Source organism: Aethina tumida, chromosome 6 (assembly GCF_024364675.1).
Source record: "Aethina tumida isolate Nest 87 chromosome 6, icAetTumi1.1, whole genome shotgun sequence".
NCBI classification, from domain to species: domain Eukaryota; kingdom Metazoa; phylum Arthropoda; class Insecta; order Coleoptera; family Nitidulidae; genus Aethina; species Aethina tumida.
Window position 1 is genome coordinate 10,712,756 of NC_065440.1, and position 20,817 is coordinate 10,733,572.

Here is a 20,817-nt window from a genome sequence, read left to right on the forward strand (position 1 = left end):
TGCTGTTATTTGATGGTTTAAAATATTCTGAATTAGGATAAAAATGGTTATTTATTTAAAATTTCTCAATTAGAACCTCAGATGTTTTGGTTATTATCATTAAACAGATAAAAGGGGCTAAAAATATTAAAACAATTAATATAAAATGTTTTTTAAGAGTGTATAAAATCAGATGTTTTAACGAAAAAATTCCGTTTCAATCAAAAACTTTCTTGAAGAAATTACATAAACCTCAGCGTTGACCAATCGCAGGCATGGGGTGATTAGTAATTGGACGGCGCCATCAAATTACGGTCATTCTGTTATCGATCCGCGTATCGACCGGTCGGTCGGTCGGGGTGGTGGTCCGCGCTGCCACCCACCCCCAATTAATTCGGTGGTGCGGTTCGGGGTAGTGCAGTCACTCGTGCGATCAATTAGTGCCCTTCTGGACATGCTACGGGGTTAAAAGGTAGGATTTTTTATTTTCTATCAATTGTTTAAGGGATTTTTTAATTTTTTGTTTAATTGTGAAGGCAATGTTGTAAGCTTTTGTTAATTGTTTGACGTATGTTTAAATTTTATTAAAATTTTGTAAATATTACTTGTTTAAACAATTTTTCAACAGTTACATAGTTTCTGTTTAATATTCAAAGATTTTAATAGCAAATTAAATACTCTTGATTTTTAATTGAATATTTTTTAATGTCAATATTTAAAATCACTTTAATTAAACATAAATTAAAAAAAATTGAAAACAATTTGATCAACTTTTTATTTTTATTGGTCGAAACTGATTTATTATATTCTTTTTAATTAAACAAAATGTTTTTATGAGTAAGAATTTAAATATTTAAATAATTTACATTAATTTAATTAAAGTAATTGAAACATAAATGATTTAAAATGAATAAAATACTTGAACATTGATTGTGTAATCGATATTGAAGACCGACACTCATGGTGTGACTCACCAAGGATTACTTTTTTGTGATCGAAAAACATCGAGTACCGACCGACACGAAATATGGAAGTATCCTTTAATTGTATAAAAAATTGAAAGTTTTAATTAAATAATTTTAAAATACATCTTTATCCCACAATAAAAATTCCGATTTATATTTAATGTTGCATTTATTAATGAATTCAAGTTAATAAGTAAAGTTTAGGTTTAATATTTAAACATTTTATTAGTAAATTTTGATTTTTACGCAAATTACTTGTATTAACATTTATATTTTAAATCAGTTTTCACCATTAGAAATTCCTTCCTGGGTACTTGGTTGATGGTATATTTTTATCATTATAGGACATATCAAAATCATTAGAAATATAAATAAATAATCGACTCTCATTGTTTTAACTATTGAAATAACATTTTTGTCAATAAATAAAGGTATTTAAATATACATTTTCGAAAGTATTTAATACTTTACTTGGATTTGCAGAGAAAATTATATAAAATTACTCTATAGTAGTTCATTTTTGAATAAATTTAATACTTTACTTGGATAAGTAAAGTCATACGAAATATTTACAGTAACTTATATTAATAAAAGCATTCTGAAGTATATTTTTAAAGGATTTACTTGGATAAATAAAGTTGGGAGAAAGATATTTTCGGTCGGCTTCAAATTATCGAAAGTTTTTATACTTTACTTGGATAAGTGAAGTCGGGAGAAGAAGATAGTCGGTCACTTGTAAATTAATGAAAGTATTTATATTTTACTTGGATAAGTAAGATCGGTCGCGAGATTTTCGGTCCCCTGTTGGTTTCAAGTCCTGACCCGGAGTCTTGGTCACAGTACCTATAAGCTCTAATTAGGCAGCCTGGCGGCAGCAGTGGTTAGGTTTGGAATCGAGGGGTGCACTGATTATCTGCACGTTTAACACAATAACCATGAAATCAACTTAATTGGATAAGTAGTCATACGAATTATTTTCATTGAGAAACATTAATAAAAGCATTCAGAAGTAATTTTTTGGAAAGGGTTGATATTTTACTTGGATAATGTCGGGAGAAAGAGATTTTCGGTAGCCTACAAATTGTCGAAAGTATTAATACTTTACTTGGATAAGTAAAGTCGGGAGAAAGAGATTGTCGGTCACCTAAAAATTATTGAAAGTATTTATATTTTACTTGGATAAGTAAAATCGGGCGCGAGATTTTCGGTCCCCTGTTGGTTTCAAGTCCTGACCCGGAGTCTTGGTCACAGTACCTATAAGCTCTAATTAGGCAGCCTGGCGGCAGCAGTGGTTAGGTTTGGAATCGAGGGGTGCACTGATTATCTGTACGTTTAACACAATAACCATGAAATGAACTTAATTGGATAAGTAGTCAAATGAATTATTTTCATTGAGAAACATTAATAAAAGCATTCAGAAGTAATTTTTTGGAAAGGGTTGATATATTACTTGGATAATGTTGGGAGAAACAGATTTTCGGTAGCCTACAAATTGTCGAAAGTATTAATACATTACTTGGATAAGTAAAGTCAGGAGAAAGAGATTGTCGGTCACCTAAAAATTATTGAAAGTATTTTTATTTTACTTGGATAAGTAAGATCGGTCGCGAGATTTTCGGTCCCCTGTTGGTTTCAAGTCCTGACCCGGAGTCTTGGTCACAGTACCCATAAGCTCTAATTAGGCAGCCTGGCGGCAGCAGAGGTTAGGTTTGAAATCGAGGGGTGCACTGATTATCTGTACGTTTAACGCAGTAACCATGAAATGAAGTTTGATGATGTTATACAGTGATTATTGAAATGGAAAATTGTTGTTATCTAAAGAACAGTAAATAAGTAGAGTCAAAAGTCCATAAAAGTATTAATACTTTGTCTTTCAAATTTTTACAGCAACAAATACAAATATTTCAAAGTGTTCTTTCTTTAATTAAAACATTTAGGGAAGATTTTTGTTTATTTTCTCATCGATTCGACGGACAAAAGTGCTAAGAACAACAGTGATGTAGTAATTTATTCAACGTGGACTATTTTGGTGATATTGATGGACAAATCCTGGACTGTGATGACCCAACCAACCATTGGAGAGACGATAAGGCAACAGGGAAAGGGCATTAAAGGTAACAAGTAATAATTGAATTACCAATTAAACAATAATATTAATTGAACGTTTTTGATTAATTTCAGGTAGGTGCAGAACGAGACTAGTTAACTGGGCAACTGGCAACGCAAAGTAAGTTTTTAAACATGTTATTTCCGGTTCTTTTTACATCGTATCTACTTCGCTGTCGGTTTATCATTGCGTCCATTGATTATTTTACTAAATATTTGCAGAAGGTAGAACAAATTATTGTTTGCTTTATTACAATTTATTTATTACTTTAAAGCTTTTATTGTTTTATGTGTACTCCGACATTCTCTTTCAGCTTACATAAATAAAGAAAACTTCGTTTTATTTCCTATTCCCCCTATTTATTCCTTTTCCACTAAATTACAGATTTATTTTGATTAATTAATAAAAATTTTACATGTTAATGTCATAACATAAAATGTGTGTTTTCTATATTCTCTTTCAGCTTACATAAATGAAGAAAACTTTATTTTATTTCCTTTGCTCCTATTTATTCCTTTTCTAGTAACTTACAGATTTATTTTGATTAATTAATAAAATTTTACACCTTAAGTATCATAAAATGTTTGTTTTTTATGTGCTTTAGGTTATTTAATCAGATATTCTCTTTCAGCTTACATAAATAAAGAAAACTGTTTAATTTTCTATCCTTATATTTATTCCTTTTCCATTAAATTACATATTTTTATCAATTAATATAAATTTTACATCATATGTGTCACAAAATGCTTGTTTCTTCTGTCCTTTAGGTCATCTAATCAAGATATTCTCTTTCAGCTTACATAAATAAAGAAAACTTTGTTTAATTTTCTATTCATATATTTATTCCTTTTTCATTAAATTACATGTTTATGTCAATTAATATAAATTTTACATCACATGTATCATAAAATATTTGTTTCTTCTGTCCTTTAGGTCACCTAATCAGATATTCTCTTTCAGCTTATATAAATAAAATAAACTTTGTGTTATTTTTTATTCCCTATTTATGCATTTTCCACTAAATTACAGATATTCTCTTTCAAATTACATACATAAAATAAACTCTGTAATTATTTTCTATCCCATATTTATTCCTTTTTCACTGGATTACAGATTTATATTGAGCAATTAATAAAAGTTTTACCTCTTGTGTGTTGTTTCTTATGTCTTTTAGGTTATTTAATCAGATGTTTTCTTTCAGCTTAAACAAATAAAAGTAAATTTTGTTTTATTACCAAAAAATTAAACTGATTGTTTAATTTCGTATTTATTATAAGTTATAAAGTTGATATTTTTGTATAAATATGTACATACATTGTAATAAAAGTGTAATCTTATGTCAATTATTTTATTATGTTGTTATGTTAATCAATTTGTATTCGCTGGTCCAATATCCAAATGTAGTTACTTATAAATAAAGTTATAAATAAATACACATATTTATTTATTTATAGACATTCTGATAAAACTAAATTTGTATGCTGATAAATTGAAAGTTAGTATAGTGCTGCATTTACACAGTGACGATGAGTTTTTTCAAACCTATGAAAGAATAAAATTAATAAACGTTTCCAAATGAAAAACTTGTCGCCGTAAATGCAGCGGCAAGTTACCCCACTAACCAAATTAAACCGTATTTTAATTGTAAAGCTTGTCATAGGATTTTCAGAATTGTACAGATTGCAATTTTGAATTGTGATGACGCACGAAATGCAGAAACAAGAATTTATTTATTTTTTAATTTATCAGTACCTTTTTGTATATCTTTGTGTATCGTCAATGAAAATACACAGTAACAGAATATGATGTTTCGAAAAGTGATAATTAATGTAACGTGATTATTTGTCACTATTATTGTAATTACAACAATATCACACAATAATAATTAAATACAGATTATTGCACAATAAAAAATTACATTCTAATTAATTGATTATTTCCTATAAACTAAATTATGGGAAAAAAATATTTGATAAGATTCTTAAATATGTTTGACACTTTGTCTTATAGTTTTATTGATCAAAATAAATAAATTCATTAGAAAATGTAATTTTTAAATTCGATTCAGGCTTATCAATAGATGACAGCAACAATTTAGTTTTAAAAAGCAAGTAATTTGGAATATATGTAAATTTGTTTTTGCAGTAAAAGTAAATAACTAATTACATAAATTAAAACAAAATACTTATAAAAGCATATACGTGGTTCACTTCCACTAAGTATCTCTTTGTATTAAGATGATGTTTGAATTTCTCGTCCTATTTGTAGTTATACTATGGGTATACTATCGAAGGCATACGAAGCACGTGAAAAAATACGAGAAATTTTATAAACTTTCTACACCGAACTGGCTACCTTTTGTGGGAAATAGTTTGCAAGTACTGGGAAAGAGTAAGAAGTGTTCATAAATGTGTACAATACATTATTACATTTAATAATAATTTTATTTTTAGACGTATTACTTGTCTCAGAAGATGTCAACAAAAACGTAGGAAATCCCTGTGTGATGTTCATACCAACCCGACATTACGTAATCTCTAAACTAGCAGATTTAGAAATTCTGCTCAATCACCCAAATGTTTTAGAAAAAAGTGTCCAGTATGAAGTTCTGAAGTGTTGCTTCAGAGGTAGTTTGCTAATAACCGAAGGTAAACCATACAGTAATATAAATAAGCAAATTTTATTTATTAATTTTAGTTCCAAAATGGAAGAAAAATAGAAAATTAATTTCCAAGAGTTTTAATCAGGAGGTATTGAATTCGTTTATCGATGTAATGTATGAAAAAACTTGCATTTTAACAAAAATTATAGGAAAAATCGATTTCAAAAAGAATAGTATCTTTGAATTGTTTGAACAATACACATTAGATACTTTTTGTGGTAGGTGTGTACTTTATATTATTTAATAGTGTTAACATTATTTTTTTAGAAGCGTCATTGGGAATTGAATCTTCAATTTTAATAAATAATGAGACAAAATTTGCTGAAGCTGTTTCAAAGTTAGTTTGTATGTTGTTTCATATAAACATTTTATTAATAACATTATATTCTAGAGCTCAAAAATTAGTGATGTCTGACCACTGAATCCATTAGAAATGAATGACTTCATATTCAACATTTTCTTTTCCAAATCTAAAATCATTAGAAACTTCGTTGATTATATAAACGATTTCATTCAAAATGTGAATATTGTTAATAACATTTTTATTTTTAAATTTCATTTCTTACAATTTGATTTTAGATTATTGATAAGAAGAAAATACTGATAAGTGAAAACATATGTAAGTTAATCAATTTTTAAAATCGATTAAATAAATATTTATCATATACGTATATTTCAAATGTATGTAACAAAAACAGATTGCCCGTTCTTGATTTATTGCTACAGAATTATAAAAATGAGAATCTAAATGACGAATATATCCGAAATGAAATGAATCTATTCGCTGCAGCAGTAACAAAATTAGTAATAAATATTCATATATAGCCAATCAAAAATGTTGTTTTAGGCCACTGATACAACTGCTTATACTTTATCATATACATGTTTACTGTTGGCGATGAATCCTAAAATACAAGTAACAACTATTTTTTTTAATTCTCAACTTTCATTTTTATTTTTATTTTAGGAAAATGTTTATGAAGAAGTTATGGAGGTTGTTGGAGAATATAGAACAATAGATTGTAGTAATCTAGTTAATTTAAAATACACTGAAATTGTGATAAATGAAGCTTTAAGATTAATTCATGTTATTCCATTAATGGGGCGACGCACAACTGCCGAAATAAATTTAGGTAACATCTATCGATCGATTATTTCATTAGTTGTAACTTTCATTCGTAGGTGAAATAGTCATCCCAGAAAATACAGGAATAATTATTGACATATTGAGTTTGCACAGAAACCTGGAAATTTAGTCCGGATCCCCTGAAATACGATCCGGACAGATTTCTTCCCAAATAGATCGCAAAAAGGCCTCAATACAGTTTCGTGCCTTTTTCTGCTGGTCCAAGAAACAGTATCGGTAAGAAATATAAATTAAACTAATTAATCTTTATGTTGCAACCGGTAATTTTAGGTAAAAAATATGCAATGATGTTTATGAAAATGGCTGTAGCACATATTGTGAAAAATTATAGAATTTCAACTAAACACAAATCGATAGAAGAGTTTAAATTTGATTCCAACGTTGTAATGAATGTGACTCATCCAGTTGATTGTAATTTTATTTCCAGATAATTTTAAGTAATAATAAATTATATGATATTTGTAAAAATATTTAATAAATACTTCTAGTCATAATATTTTAAATTTAAATAAATACCACTGCAATTAACTCCTTTAAACATTTTACCATACTCATTAATAAATAAGATTTTTCAAATGATAAAAATTTAATTAAACTGAAATTGTATAATAATCCATCCATAATTGTATTGTTATTGTCATAACAAAGTTATAAAAAATATCGAGAATTTCTGGTTTAAGTTCTTTTTTATCATTTTCGATTATTTCTATTTAGAACAACTAAATATTAGTTTAAATTTTTTATAAATATCAATGTATTAATTGTTTTTAACTCAACTAACCCAAACTGTAAACCAAAATTCAATGAAATCTATCCACTGGTTAAGAATTGTACTGATGGTAAATACAGAAGTTTTGAAAGATTTTCTTAATCTTTTTATCGTAATTAATTAAGCATTGATTAAAACAATATATACGTTTTAATTATAGTTTCAAGAACTGTGACAAAATGTAACATTTTCAGAAATAAATAAAATTTAATAGTTTGAACAGTAATTATTTCTCTCCTCCACAACTACTAAAATCTCTTCTGTCACCAAACCAAAAGGCATTAAACAAACGTAAAGAAAAAACAAAAAAATGTATTAAAAGTAAATATAAAAAACTAAAAGTTTAACATTAAGCAAATTGGGAGTAAATAAAACAACAGTTTTGGAAGAGTTGAACATTGTATTTGTAGAGTACGAGTAAAGGGTAAAAATTGTTCAACAATAGGATAAATACACAGACAGTAAATTGGAGAAAAGATATATAATATTCAATTAAAAAATTACTGGTAAATTTTAAAACTATATTTACAAATTTCTAATCCATACTGTCCTGTTTGTAGTATATCATGCCATTTTATAATTTCAATAAATCTCATGCTGTAAAAACTGATTCTATGTTTGAATTTTATTCTATGACGTGGAGGTCAAACGCTTTGAAAAGTGACATACCATTTATCCACGCGTTAGTAAAACAACCTATAATCATAAAATTTTAACGCATTTGATTACCGTAATTTTAACAATTATACATAATAATGTTTGTAATTACAACAATATTAGACACTATTATAATAATTAAAACTTATCCATCGATAATTATGCTTTGATTTAGTTTCTCTATTGAATTATCATCCTAATCCATATTAAATTTTATAAAAACTTGTTGCATATTGATTCAATTAATATTATTAAAGATTATTCCACAATTAAGGGTTCCATTATTCTAATTAATTAATTATTTCCTATCATCAAAATTATGCACAAGAGTGTTGAAACATATCTGATACATTGTCCATCATTCAAAAAAAGGTAATTTTTAAATCAGGTACAAACTTCTAGATATAAAATACATTTTTTAAAAAACTGTTATATTAAATTACTTCCTGAACAACAGTTATTAGCTATAAGTTTCTAATAATAATGTCATTTCATTTTAATAAAGTAATTCAAAATATGACAGAATGTGAAATTTTTAGTTTAAAAACACATGTAATTTGGAACATACCCAAATTCGTTGTTGTAGTAATAATAATTAATAACTACAACTACTAAATTACAAAAAATATTTATTAAAACGTATAAAATAACAATATTTTCCTTCCACGTGGTTCACTAGCACTAAGTATATATTTATATTACTCCTCCTATTTGTGTTTGTACTTTGGGTGTACTACGGAAGGCATATGAACCACATAGAAAATTACGAGAAATGTTATAAACTTACTGCACCAAACTGGCTACCTTTTAAATTTAGCCACAAGCCGCATTAAATAAGATTTGCGGTCGGCATTTATTGATGAGAATAAAATTTTGGAGTAGATGTGATTATGGAACTTTTTATACAGTAAAATAATTCTAACTGAATTATTATTTTTTCACTGGATTCTAAATTATTAAAAACAAGTTGTGAATACATTTGCATATTTCAGATATAATATATTTATTTTGTTTAATTAATAGGAAAACTTGTACATTTATACAATAAGCAAATGTTAAAAATTAATAATAAAATAAATACATTGAATTTGTTGAAACTTTAATGCAGACATCATATTACTCATTTTGTTTGGACAATAAATTAAGAGTAAATATTAAAAAAATATTTTACATTTATAGTCAATAATAATAATAATAATAATAACAATTTAGTTCAGGGTAATAAGACGTTTTCAAATTATTTACAGAGCTGTTATGTATATTTATAATTGAACTGATTTTAATTATTAATATTCAAAAGATATTTTGACTAAAAACTAATATTGCGTTTATTTATAAAGTTAATTGTAAACATCTCATTATATTATATTTTTTAGGGACCACTGCTTTACAATTTTGACTCTGTGTTTTGCATTATTTTTATTTCACTTTTAAAGGCATATTTATAACTGTTTTCAGTATTTTTTTATAAATATTATTTTTTATTAAGTAAAACGAACATACACCAAAGTTAGAAAAACAGCCCCACATTTTAGTGTTTCCTTCGCCTTATCTGTCAATATCTATTATATTTTTCCAGTTAAATCCTCCATTTTTTCCTCATCTAAAATACTATTTCCAGTCAGTTTCATAAACATTTATTTTTATTTCTTATTCTTACATATCTTTGACACCTTATCTTATAGATTTGTTGATCAAAAGGAATAAATTGATTAGAAAATTTAATTTTTAAATCCGGTACAAATTTCGATATATAACATAAATTAATGTTAAAATACAAGTAATTTCGAATTTACGCAAATTCGTTTTTGCAGTAATAATAATTAACTATTTGTAAAAATTACAAAATGTACTTATAAAAGCATGTAAGGGGACAATTTTCTCATTCCACGTCGTTCACTTCCACCAAGTCCATCTTTGTATTAAGATGATGTTTGAATTTGTCGTCTTATTTGTAATTGTACTATGGGTGTACTACCGAAGGCATACGAAGCACATGAAAAAATACGAGAAATTTTATAAACTTTCTGCACCAAACTGGCTACCTTTTGTGGGAAATAGTTTGCAAGTACTGGGAAAGAGTAAGAAGTGTTCATAAATGTGTATATTACATTATTACATTTAATAATAATTTTATTTTTAGACTTATTACTTGTCTCAGAAGATGTCAACAAAAACGTAGGAAATCCCTGTGTGATGTTCATACCAACCCGACATTACCTGACCTCTAAACCAGCAGATTTAAAAATTCTGCTCAATCACCCAAATGTTTTAGAAAAAAGTGTCCAATATGAAGTTCTGAAGTGTTGGTTCAGAGATAGTTTGTTAATAACCGAAGGTAAATCTTATAGTATTATAAATAAACAACTTTTATTTATTAATTTTAGTTCCAAAATAGAAAATTAATTTCTAAGAGTTTTAATCAGGAGGTATTGAATTCGTTTATCGATATAATGTATGAAAAAACTTGCATTTTAACAAAAATAATAGGAAAAATCGATTTCAAAAAGAATAGTATCTTTGAATTGTTTGAACAATACACATTAGATACTTTTTGTGGTAGGTGCGTACTTTATATTATTTAATAGAATTAACTTTATTTTTTCAGAAGCGACATTGGGAATTGAATCTTCAATATTAATAAATAATGAGACAAAATTTACTGAAGCTGTTTCAGAGTTCGTTTGTATATAGTTTCATATAAACATTTTATTAATAACATATTTTAGAGCTCAAAAATTAATGATGTCTCGACCACTGAATCCATTAGAAATGAATGACTTCATATTCAACATTTTCTTTTCCAAATCTAAAATCATTAGAAACTTCGTTGATTATATGAACGATTTCATTCAAAATGTGAATATTGTTAATAACATTTTTATTTTTAAATTTCATTTCTTACAATTTGATTTTAGATTATTGATAAGAGGAAAATACTGATAAGTGAAAACATATGTAAGTTAATCAACTTTTAAAATCGATTAAATATTTATCATATATGTATATTTCAGACGTATGTAACAAATATAAATTGCCCGTTCTTGATTTATTGCTGCAAAATTATAAAAATGAGAATCTAAATGACGAATATATCCGAAACGAAATGATTCTATTCGCTGCAGCAGTAACAAAATTAATAATAAATATACATATATAGCCAATTAAAAATGTTGTTTTAGGCCACTGATACAACTGCTTATACTTTGTCATATACATGTTTACTGTTGGCGATGAATCCTAAAATACAAGTAACAACTATTTTTTTTTAATTCTCAACTTTCATTTTTATTTTTATTTTAGGAAAATGTTTATGAAGAAGTTATGGAGGTTGTTGGAGAATATAGAACAATAGATTGTAGTAATCTAGTTAATTTAAAATACACTGAAATGGCGATAAACGAAGCTTTAAGATTAATTCCTGTTATTCCATTAATGGGGCGTCGCACAACTGCCGAAATAAATTTAGGTAACATCTATCGATCAATTGTTTCATTAGTTGTAACTTTCATTCGTAGGTGAAATAGTCATCCCAGAAAATACAGGAATAGTTATAGACATATTGAGTTTGCATAGAAACCCGGAAATTTATCCGGATCCCCTGAAATACGATCCGGACAGATTTTTACCCGGAGAGATCGCAAAAAGGCCCCAATACAGTTTTGTGCCTTTTTCTGCTGGTCCAAGAAACTGCATTGGTGAGAAATATAAATGAAATTAATTATTGTTTAAGTTGTAACCGATAATTTTAGGTAAAAAATATGCAATGATGTTTATGAAAATGGCTATAGCTAATATTGTGAGAAATTTTACAATTTCAACTAAACACAAATCGATAGAAGAGTTTAAATTTGAGTCAAACGTAGTAATGAGTGTGACTCATCCAGTTGATTGTAATTTTACTTCCAGATAATTTGAAGTAATAATAAATTGTACGGTATTTGTAAATTTATTTAATAAATACTTCTGGTCATATTAGCATATTTTTTATAAAAGCAAGTTAAATGCCCTTTTAAATTAAAATAAATACTACTACAATTAACTTCTTTAAATATTTTACCATACTCACTAATAAACAAGTTTTTCAAATGTTAAAAATTTACTTAAATTGAAATTGAATAATCCACTAAAATTGTTATTGTTAAAACAAAATTTTAAAAAATATGGAAAATTTGTTATTTAAGTTTTTTTTATCATTTTCTGTTATTTCCATTTAGAATTTGTAAATTTATGTAAAATTATTAAAAGTCGCAACCGTTAGATTTATTTTACATTTATAAAAATTTAGTAATTGTTACTTAAGTTTAAAGAAATGTATTATTTATTCATGATTACATTTCTAAATTAATTCGTGTTTGTACACATTTTTATATGTTGCCTTTTATCAAAAGTATACAAAATATTAAGCAAATTGAAAGTAACTAAAACAAAAGTTTTAGAAGAGTTGAAAATTGTATTTCTAAAATATGAGTAAAGGATAAAAATTGGTCAGCAATAGGATAATTATACAGACAATAAATTGGAGAAAGGGTATACAAGAAAAAAGTATCTTAACACTCACATATTAATAATATTCAATTATAAAATTATAGGAAAATTTTAAAATTATATTTAGCAAATTTCAAATCCATACTGTCCTGTTTATAGTATATCATGTTATTCTGTAATTTCAATACAGCTCGTGCTGACAAAACTGATTCTGTTTGTAAATTTTAGACCATGACGCTCCGAAAAGTGGCAGACCATTTGTCCACGCGTTAGTACAACAATCAATAACCATAAAATTTAAACATATGTTTTAATGTAATTTTAACAATAATACATAATAATGATTGTAATTACAATAAAATTACACGATATTAATTAAAAGTTGTTCATCGATAATTATATCGTTTAAGTTCTCTATTGAATTTAGCATTCTAATCCATATTAAATTTATAATGTTATTCCATCTTACTAAAGTACTTCAAAATAAGACAAAATGTGGAATTTTTAGTTTATTGTAATTTGGAGTATTCGCAAATTCGTTATTGTAGTAAGTATATCTTTATATTAGGATGGTGTATGAATTTCTCGACCTATATGTATTTGTACTGTGGATGTACTATCGAAGGCACATTTTAGGAAATTTTATAAACTGCACCAAATTGGCTACCTTTTAAATTTAGCCACAAACCATATTAAATAAGATTTACGGTCGGCATTTATAGATGAGAGTAAAATTTTGGAGTAGGTGTGTCTATAGAACTTCTTATACAATAAAATAATTATGACAGAATTGTTGTTTGTTCACTGGATTCTAAATTATTAACAACAAATTATATATGCATGTGCATATTTCAAATACATAATATATTTATTTAATTTAATGCTTACAAAAATTTATACATTTATGGAATAAGCAAATTAAATAAATAATTTAAATTAATAATAAAATACATTGAATTTGTAGGAGCATTAATGCAGACATCATATTTCTCATTTTGTTTGAACAGTAAATTAACATTTATTTTATATCTAAAGTGTGGAAAATAATATTCAGTTATAAAGTTACTGGTAAATTTTACATTGGAACTTTATTCAGTTTACATGACGACTTATTCAATAATATTGATAATAATTTAGTTCAGGGTAATAAAAACTAAAAGAGAACATTTCTTTTATATTAAAAAGACCTTTTCAATTTACATACGGAGTAATTAAGGATTCATTTAATTGAACATGATTTTAATTATTAATATTCAAAAGATATTTTGACTAAAAACAAATATTATGATTATTATAAAACTTTTTATTTTATTATATTTTTTAGGACCACTGTTTTACCATTTTGGCTCTTGTGTTTTGAATAAATTTTGCGTCACTTTAAAAACATATTCATTTTGGGATTGAAAGAATAACAGTTTTCAGTATTTTCTTATAATTAATTGTCCTTCTTATCAAGTATATCGAACATACACCAGAGTACTAGAAATAACTCCACATTTTTGTGTTTCCATCGTGTATATTTCCAGTTAAATTAAATTTGAGCCCAACGTTGTAATGAATGTGACTCATCCAGTTGATTGTAATTTTATTTCCAGATAATTTTAAGTAATAATAAATTGTATGCTATTTGTAAAACTATTTAATAAATACTTCTAGTCATAATATTTTAAATTTAAATAAATGCCACTGCAATTAACTCCTTTAAACATTTTACCATACTCATTAATAAATAAGATTTTTCATGTATAATAATTCATCCATAATTGTATTGTTATTGTCATAATAAAGTTATAAAAAATATCGAGAATTTCTGGTTTAAATTCTTTTTTATCATTTTCGATTATTTCTATTTAGAACAACTAAATATTAGTTATATATATATATATATATATATATATAACTAATATTAGTTATATATATATATATATATATATATATATATATATATATATATATATATATATATATATTATTAAATTCAATGAAATCTATCCACTGGTTAAGAATTGTACTGATGGTATATACAAGTTTTGAAAGATTTTCTCAATCTTTTTATCGTAATTAATTAAGCATTGATTAAAACAATATATACGTTTTAATTATAGTTACAAGAACTGTGACAAAATGTAACATTTTCAGAAATAAATAAAATTTAATAGTTTGAACAGAAATTATTTCTCTCCTCCACAACTACTAAAATCTCTTCTGTCACCAAACCAAAAGGCATTAAACAAACGTAAAGAAAAAACAAAAAATGTATTAAAAGTAAATATAAAAAACTAAAAGTTTAACATTAAGCAAACAACTATTTTGGAAGAGTTGAACATTGTATTTGTAGAGTACGAGTAAAGGGTAAAAATTGTTCGACAATAGGATAAATACTCATACAGTAAATTGGAGAAAAGGTGTACAATAGTCAATTATAAAATTACTGGTAAATTTTAAAACTATATTTGGCAAATTTCCAATCCATACTGCCCTGTTTGTAGTATATCCTGCCATTCTGTAATTTCAATAAATCTCATGCTGTCAAAACTGATTCTATGTTTGAATTTTATTCTATGACGTGGAGGTCAAACGCTTTGAAAAGTGACATACCATTTATCCACGCGTTAGTAAAACAACCTATAATCATAAAATTTTAACGCATTTAATTACCGTAATTTTAACAATTATACATAATAATGTTTGTAATTACAACAATACTAAACACTATTATAATAATTAAAACTTATCCATCGATAATTATGCTTTGGTTTAGGTTCTCTATTGAATTATCATCCTAATCCATATTAAATTTTATAAAAACTTGTTGCATATTGATTCAATTAATATTATTAAAGGTTATTGCACAATTAAAGGTTTCATTATTCTAATTAATTAATTATTTCCTATCAACAAAATTATGCACAAGAGTGTTGAAACAGTTGGCACGTTTTTGAGGACTAACATGTTAAATCGCTATTTAATAAGATTCTTAGATATGTCTGATACATTGTCTTATAGATTCGTTGATCAAAAAAATATATAAATCCATTAGAAAAGGTAATTTTTAAATCCGATACAAACTTCTAGATATAAAATACATTTTTTAAAAAACTGATATATTAAATTATTTCCCGAACAACAGTCATTAGATATAAGTTTCTACTAATAATGTCATTTCATTTTAATAAAGTAATTCAAAATATGACAGAATGTGTAATTTTTAGTTAAAAAACACATGTAATTTGAAACATACGCAAATTCGTTGTTGTAGTAATAATAATTAATAACTTTTTAAAATTAGAAAAAATATTTATTAAAACGTATAAAATAACAACTTTCTCCTTCCACGTGGTTCACTAGCACTAAGTATATCTTTATATTACTCGTCCTATTTGTGTTTGTACTGTGGGTGTACTACCGAAGGTATATGAACCACTTAGAAAATTACAAGAAATGTTATAAACTTACTGCACCAAACTAACTGGCTACCTCTTAAATTTAGCCACAAGCCGCATTAAATAAGATTTGCGGTCGGCATTTATTGATGAGAATAAAATTTTGGAGTAGGTGCGACTATGGAACTTTTTAATCAATAAAATAATTTTAACTGAGTTATTATTTTTTCACTGGATTCTAAATTATTAAAAACAAGTTATGAATGCATTTGTATATTTCAAATATAATATATTTATTTAAATTAATTAATAGGAAAACTTGTACATTTATAAAAATAAGCAAATGTTAAAAATTAATAATAAAATAAATACGTTGAATTTGTAGGAACATTAATGCAAACATCATATTATTCATTTTGTTTGGACAATAAATGAAGAGTAAATATTTATTTTATATCTAAAGCGTTTGTTATATTCATTTATAAAATTACTAGTAAATATTAAAAAAATATTTTACATTTATAGTCAATAATAATAATAATAATAACAATATAGTTCAGAGTAATAAAACCAAAAGAGAATATTTCTTTTATATTAGAAAGACATTTTCAAATTATTTACAGAGCTGTTAGGTATAAATAAAATTGAAGTGATTTTAATTATTAATATTCAAAAGATATTTTGACTAAAAACAAATATTGCGTTTTTTTTAAAGTTAATTGAAAACATTTCATTATTTTATATTTTTTAGGGACCACTGCTTTACAATTTTGACTCTATGTTTTGCATTATTTTTATTTCACTTTTAAAAGCATATTTATAACTGTTTTCAGTATTTCTTTATAAATATTATTTTTTATTAAGTATAACGAACATACACCAAAGTTAGAAAAACAGCCCCACATTTTAGTGTTTCTCTCGCCTTATCTGTCAATATCTATTATATTTTTCCAGTTAAATCCTCCATTTTTTCCTCATCTAAAATACTATTTCCCGTCAACTTTCATAAACATTTATTTTTATTTCTTATTCGTACATATATTTGACACCTAATCTTATAGATTTGTTGATCAACAGGAATAAATTGATTAGAAAATTTAATTTTTAAATCCGGTACAAATTTCGATATATAACATAAATTAATGTTAAAATACAAGTAATTTCGAATTTACGCAAATTCGTTTTTGCAGTAATAATAATTAACTACTTGTAAAAATTACAAAATGTGCTTATAAAAGCATGTAAGGGGACAATTTTCTCATTCCACGTTGTTCACTTCCACCAAGTTCATCTTTGTATTAAGATGATGTTTGAGTTTGTCGTCTTATTTGTGATTGTACTATGGGTGTACTACCGAAGGCATAGGAAGCACATGAAGAAATACGAGAAATTTTATAAACTTTCTGCACCAAACTGGCTACCTTTAGTGGGAAATGGTCTGCAAGCACTGGGAAGGAGTAAGAAGAGTTCACAAATGTGTATATTAATAATTTAATAATAATTTTATTCTTAGACGTACTACATATCGCAGAAGATTTCAACAAAAACGTAGGAAATCCTTGCGTCATATACATACCAACCCGACATTACCTGACCTCTAAACCAGCAGATTTAGAAATTCTGCTCAATCACCCAAATGTTTTAGAAAAAAGTGTCCAATATGAAGTTCTGAAGTGTTGCTTCAGAGATAGTTTGCTAATAACCGAAGGTAAACCTTACAGTATTATAAATAAGTAAATTTTATTTATTAATTTTAGTTCCAAAATGGAAAAAAAATAGAAAATTAATTTCCAAGGGTTTTAATCAGGAGGTATTGAATTCGTTTATCGATGTAATGTACGAAAAAACTTGCATTTTAATGGAAATAATAGGAAAAATGGATTTCAAAAAGAAGAGTATCTTTGAATTGTTTGAACAATACACATTAGATACTTTTTGTGGTAGGTGTGTACTTTATATTATTTAATAGTGTTAACATTTTATTTTTAGAAGCGACATTGGGAATTGAATCATCAATTCTAATAAATAATGAGACAAAATTTGCTGAAGCTGTTTCAAAGTTAGTTTGTACATAGTCGTATAAATATTTTATTAATAACATTATATTCTAGAATTCAAAAATTAGTGACGTCTCGACCAGTGAATCCATTAGAAATGAATGACTTCATATTCAACATTTTCTTTTCCAAATCTAAAATCATTAGAAACATCATTGATTATTTGAATGATTTCATTCAAAATGTAAATATTGTTAATAACATTTTTAATTTAAATTTCTTACCAATTTGATTTTAGATTATCGATAAGAAAAAAATACTGATAAGTGAAAACAAATGTAAGTTAATCAACTTTTTAAATCGATTAAATATTTATCATATATGTATATTTTAGACGTATGTAACAAAAACAAATTGCCCGTTCTTGATTTATTGCTGCAGAATTATAAAAAGGAACACTTGAATGATGAATATATCCGAAGGGAAATGTTTCTATTCACTGCAGCAGTAACAAAACTAGTAATAATATACATATATAGCCAATTAAAAATGTTGTTTTAGGCCACTGATACAACTGCTTATACTTTGTCATATACATGTTTACTGTTGGCGATGAATCCTAAAATACAAGTAAACCCTATTTTTTTTTTTTTTTAATTTTCATTATACATTTTTTATTTTAGGAAAATGTTTATGAAGAAGTTATGGAGGTTGTTGGAGAATATAGAACAATAGATTGTAGTATCCTAGTTAATTTAAAATACACTGAAATGGTGATAAATGAAGCTTTAAGATTAATTCCAGTTATCCCATTAATTGGACGACGCACAACTGCCGAAATAAATTTAGGTAATAGATGTTACCTTCAATCAATTATTTCATTAGTTGTAACTTTCATTCGTAGGTGAAATAGTCATACCAGAAAATACGGGAATATCTATAGACATATTGAGTTTGCACAGAAACCCGGAAATTTATCCGGATCCCTTGAAATACGATCCGGACAGATTTCTACCCGAAGAGATCGCAAAAAGGCCCCAATACAGTTTTGTGCCTTTTTCTGCTGGTCCAAGAAACTGCATCGGTGAGAAATATAAATGAAATTAATTAAGGTTTAAGTTGCAACCGGCAATTTTAGGTAAAAAATATGCAATGATGTTTATGAAAATGGCTATAGCTAATATTGTGAGAAATTTTAGAATTTCAACTAAACACAAATCGATAGAAGAGTTTAAATTTGAGTCCAGCATTGTGATGTATGTGATTCATCCAGTTGACTGTAATTTTACTTCCAGATAATTTTAAGTAATAATAAATTGTACGGTATTTGTAAATTTATTTAATAAGTACTTCTGGTCATATCAGTATAATTTTTTATAATAACAAGTAAAATGTCCTTTTAAATTAAAATAGTAAAAATGAGTATTTTAAATTAAGATAAACACTAATACAATTAACTTCTTTAAATATTTTACCATACTCACTAATAAACAAGTTTTTCAAATGTTAAAAATTTACTTAAATTGAAATTGAATAATCCACTAAAATTGTTATTGTTAAAACAAAATTTTGAAAAATATGGAAAATTTGTTGTTTAAGTTCTTTTTATCATTTTCTGTTATTCCCATTTAGAATTTGTAAATTTATGTAAAGTAGTTATACGACGTACTATGTATAAAAGTCGCAACCGTTAGGTTTATTTTACATTTATAAAAATTTAGTAATTGTTACTTAAGTTTAAAGAAAGGTGTTATTTATTCATCTTTACATTTCTAAATTAATTCGTGTTTGTACACATTTTTATATTAGTGAAGCAAAATGTATTTTGAAATATTAGATTTAAAGTTGGCCATGTTATGGTATACGTCAAAATTCAAGGAGAGAAGCACAAGAGGAAATACAAGGAATTTTATGCTCTTTCAAATCCAAAAATGTTGCTTTTAATCAGAAGTATACACTATGGCTTTAAAACAAATGGTAAAACAAACTAAATTTATAAAAAATCACGTAAATGGTCGTATATCTTAGGTATATTAGGAATTAATTGCTAATGGTATATTTTTAGTAATTAGTTTTATTTTTAGATTGAACCATGTTAGTTGTTAATTTTAGTATCACGGACCAGAAAATTGCTTTCTAAAGGGTTCAATGAAGTAATTTTGGATTCTTTTGTACTTACGGCAAGTCGAAATTTCCAAATGTTACAGGGGCGAATTTATGGTATACTATATAGTTAGTACGGAAATTAGAATAGAATAGCAGTGGTCCAATTTTAACTAAGCAGTTATACATAAGAAGACAAAAACTGGTTAGAATTTGTTGTTTAGGACACAATTCAGTATTTCATTCCACTTTTGTGATGTTTAAACCTTTTTTTCGTACCAATCCAAATTAGTTCAGTAAAAGTCAGTAGGCCATCATAGGCAGCAGGCTTCTTCGGCCTTCTCACCACAGACTATGGAACCCTCAGCGTCAAGTAGAGGTCTAATCAAATGAAATATCTCAAGACAAAATTGACCTCAATGGTGGGTCAAAAATCAAGATCATTGTGGGGATCTTACTACTTATTAGTTTAAATTTTTTTAGAGGTCACTATATTCATTATTTTTAATTCAACTAACCCAAATTGTAAACCAGAATTCAATGAAATCTAACCACTGGGC

General features: G+C 26.1%; 1 protein-coding gene and 1 long non-coding RNA gene across 3 annotated transcripts; both read left to right on the plus strand.

Annotated features, from left to right (window-relative positions):
- Positions 1 to 6,494: 6,494 nt before the first annotated feature.
- On the plus strand, positions 6,495 to 7,201 carry LOC126265810 (uncharacterized). Its single transcript, XR_007548271.1, has 5 exons — positions 6,495 to 6,505; positions 6,561 to 6,629; positions 6,681 to 6,846; positions 6,896 to 7,076; positions 7,131 to 7,201. It is a non-coding gene; the product is annotated as an uncharacterized LOC126265810 (long non-coding RNA).
- A 2,996-nt stretch (positions 7,202 to 10,197) lies between these two features.
- Positions 10,198 to 19,475, plus strand: LOC126265808 (cytochrome P450 4C1-like). 2 transcript variants are annotated; one of them, XM_049968619.1, is made up of 11 exons: positions 10,198 to 10,367; positions 10,430 to 10,624; positions 17,915 to 18,097; positions 18,147 to 18,216; positions 18,269 to 18,398; positions 18,453 to 18,492; positions 18,549 to 18,661; positions 18,716 to 18,784; positions 18,838 to 19,003; positions 19,059 to 19,238; positions 19,293 to 19,475. In XM_049968619.1, the coding sequence occupies exons 1-11, from the start codon at positions 10,214 to 10,216 to the stop codon at positions 19,451 to 19,453; spliced, it is 1,461 nt and encodes a 486-aa protein (XP_049824576.1). In that variant the 5' UTR covers positions 10,198 to 10,213; the 3' UTR covers positions 19,454 to 19,475. The 2 variants fall into 2 exon arrangements, with proteins under 2 accessions (XP_049824576.1, XP_049824577.1); XM_049968620.1 differs by having other exon boundaries at positions 19,354 to 19,475.
- Positions 19,476 to 20,817: the final 1,342 nt, after the last annotated feature.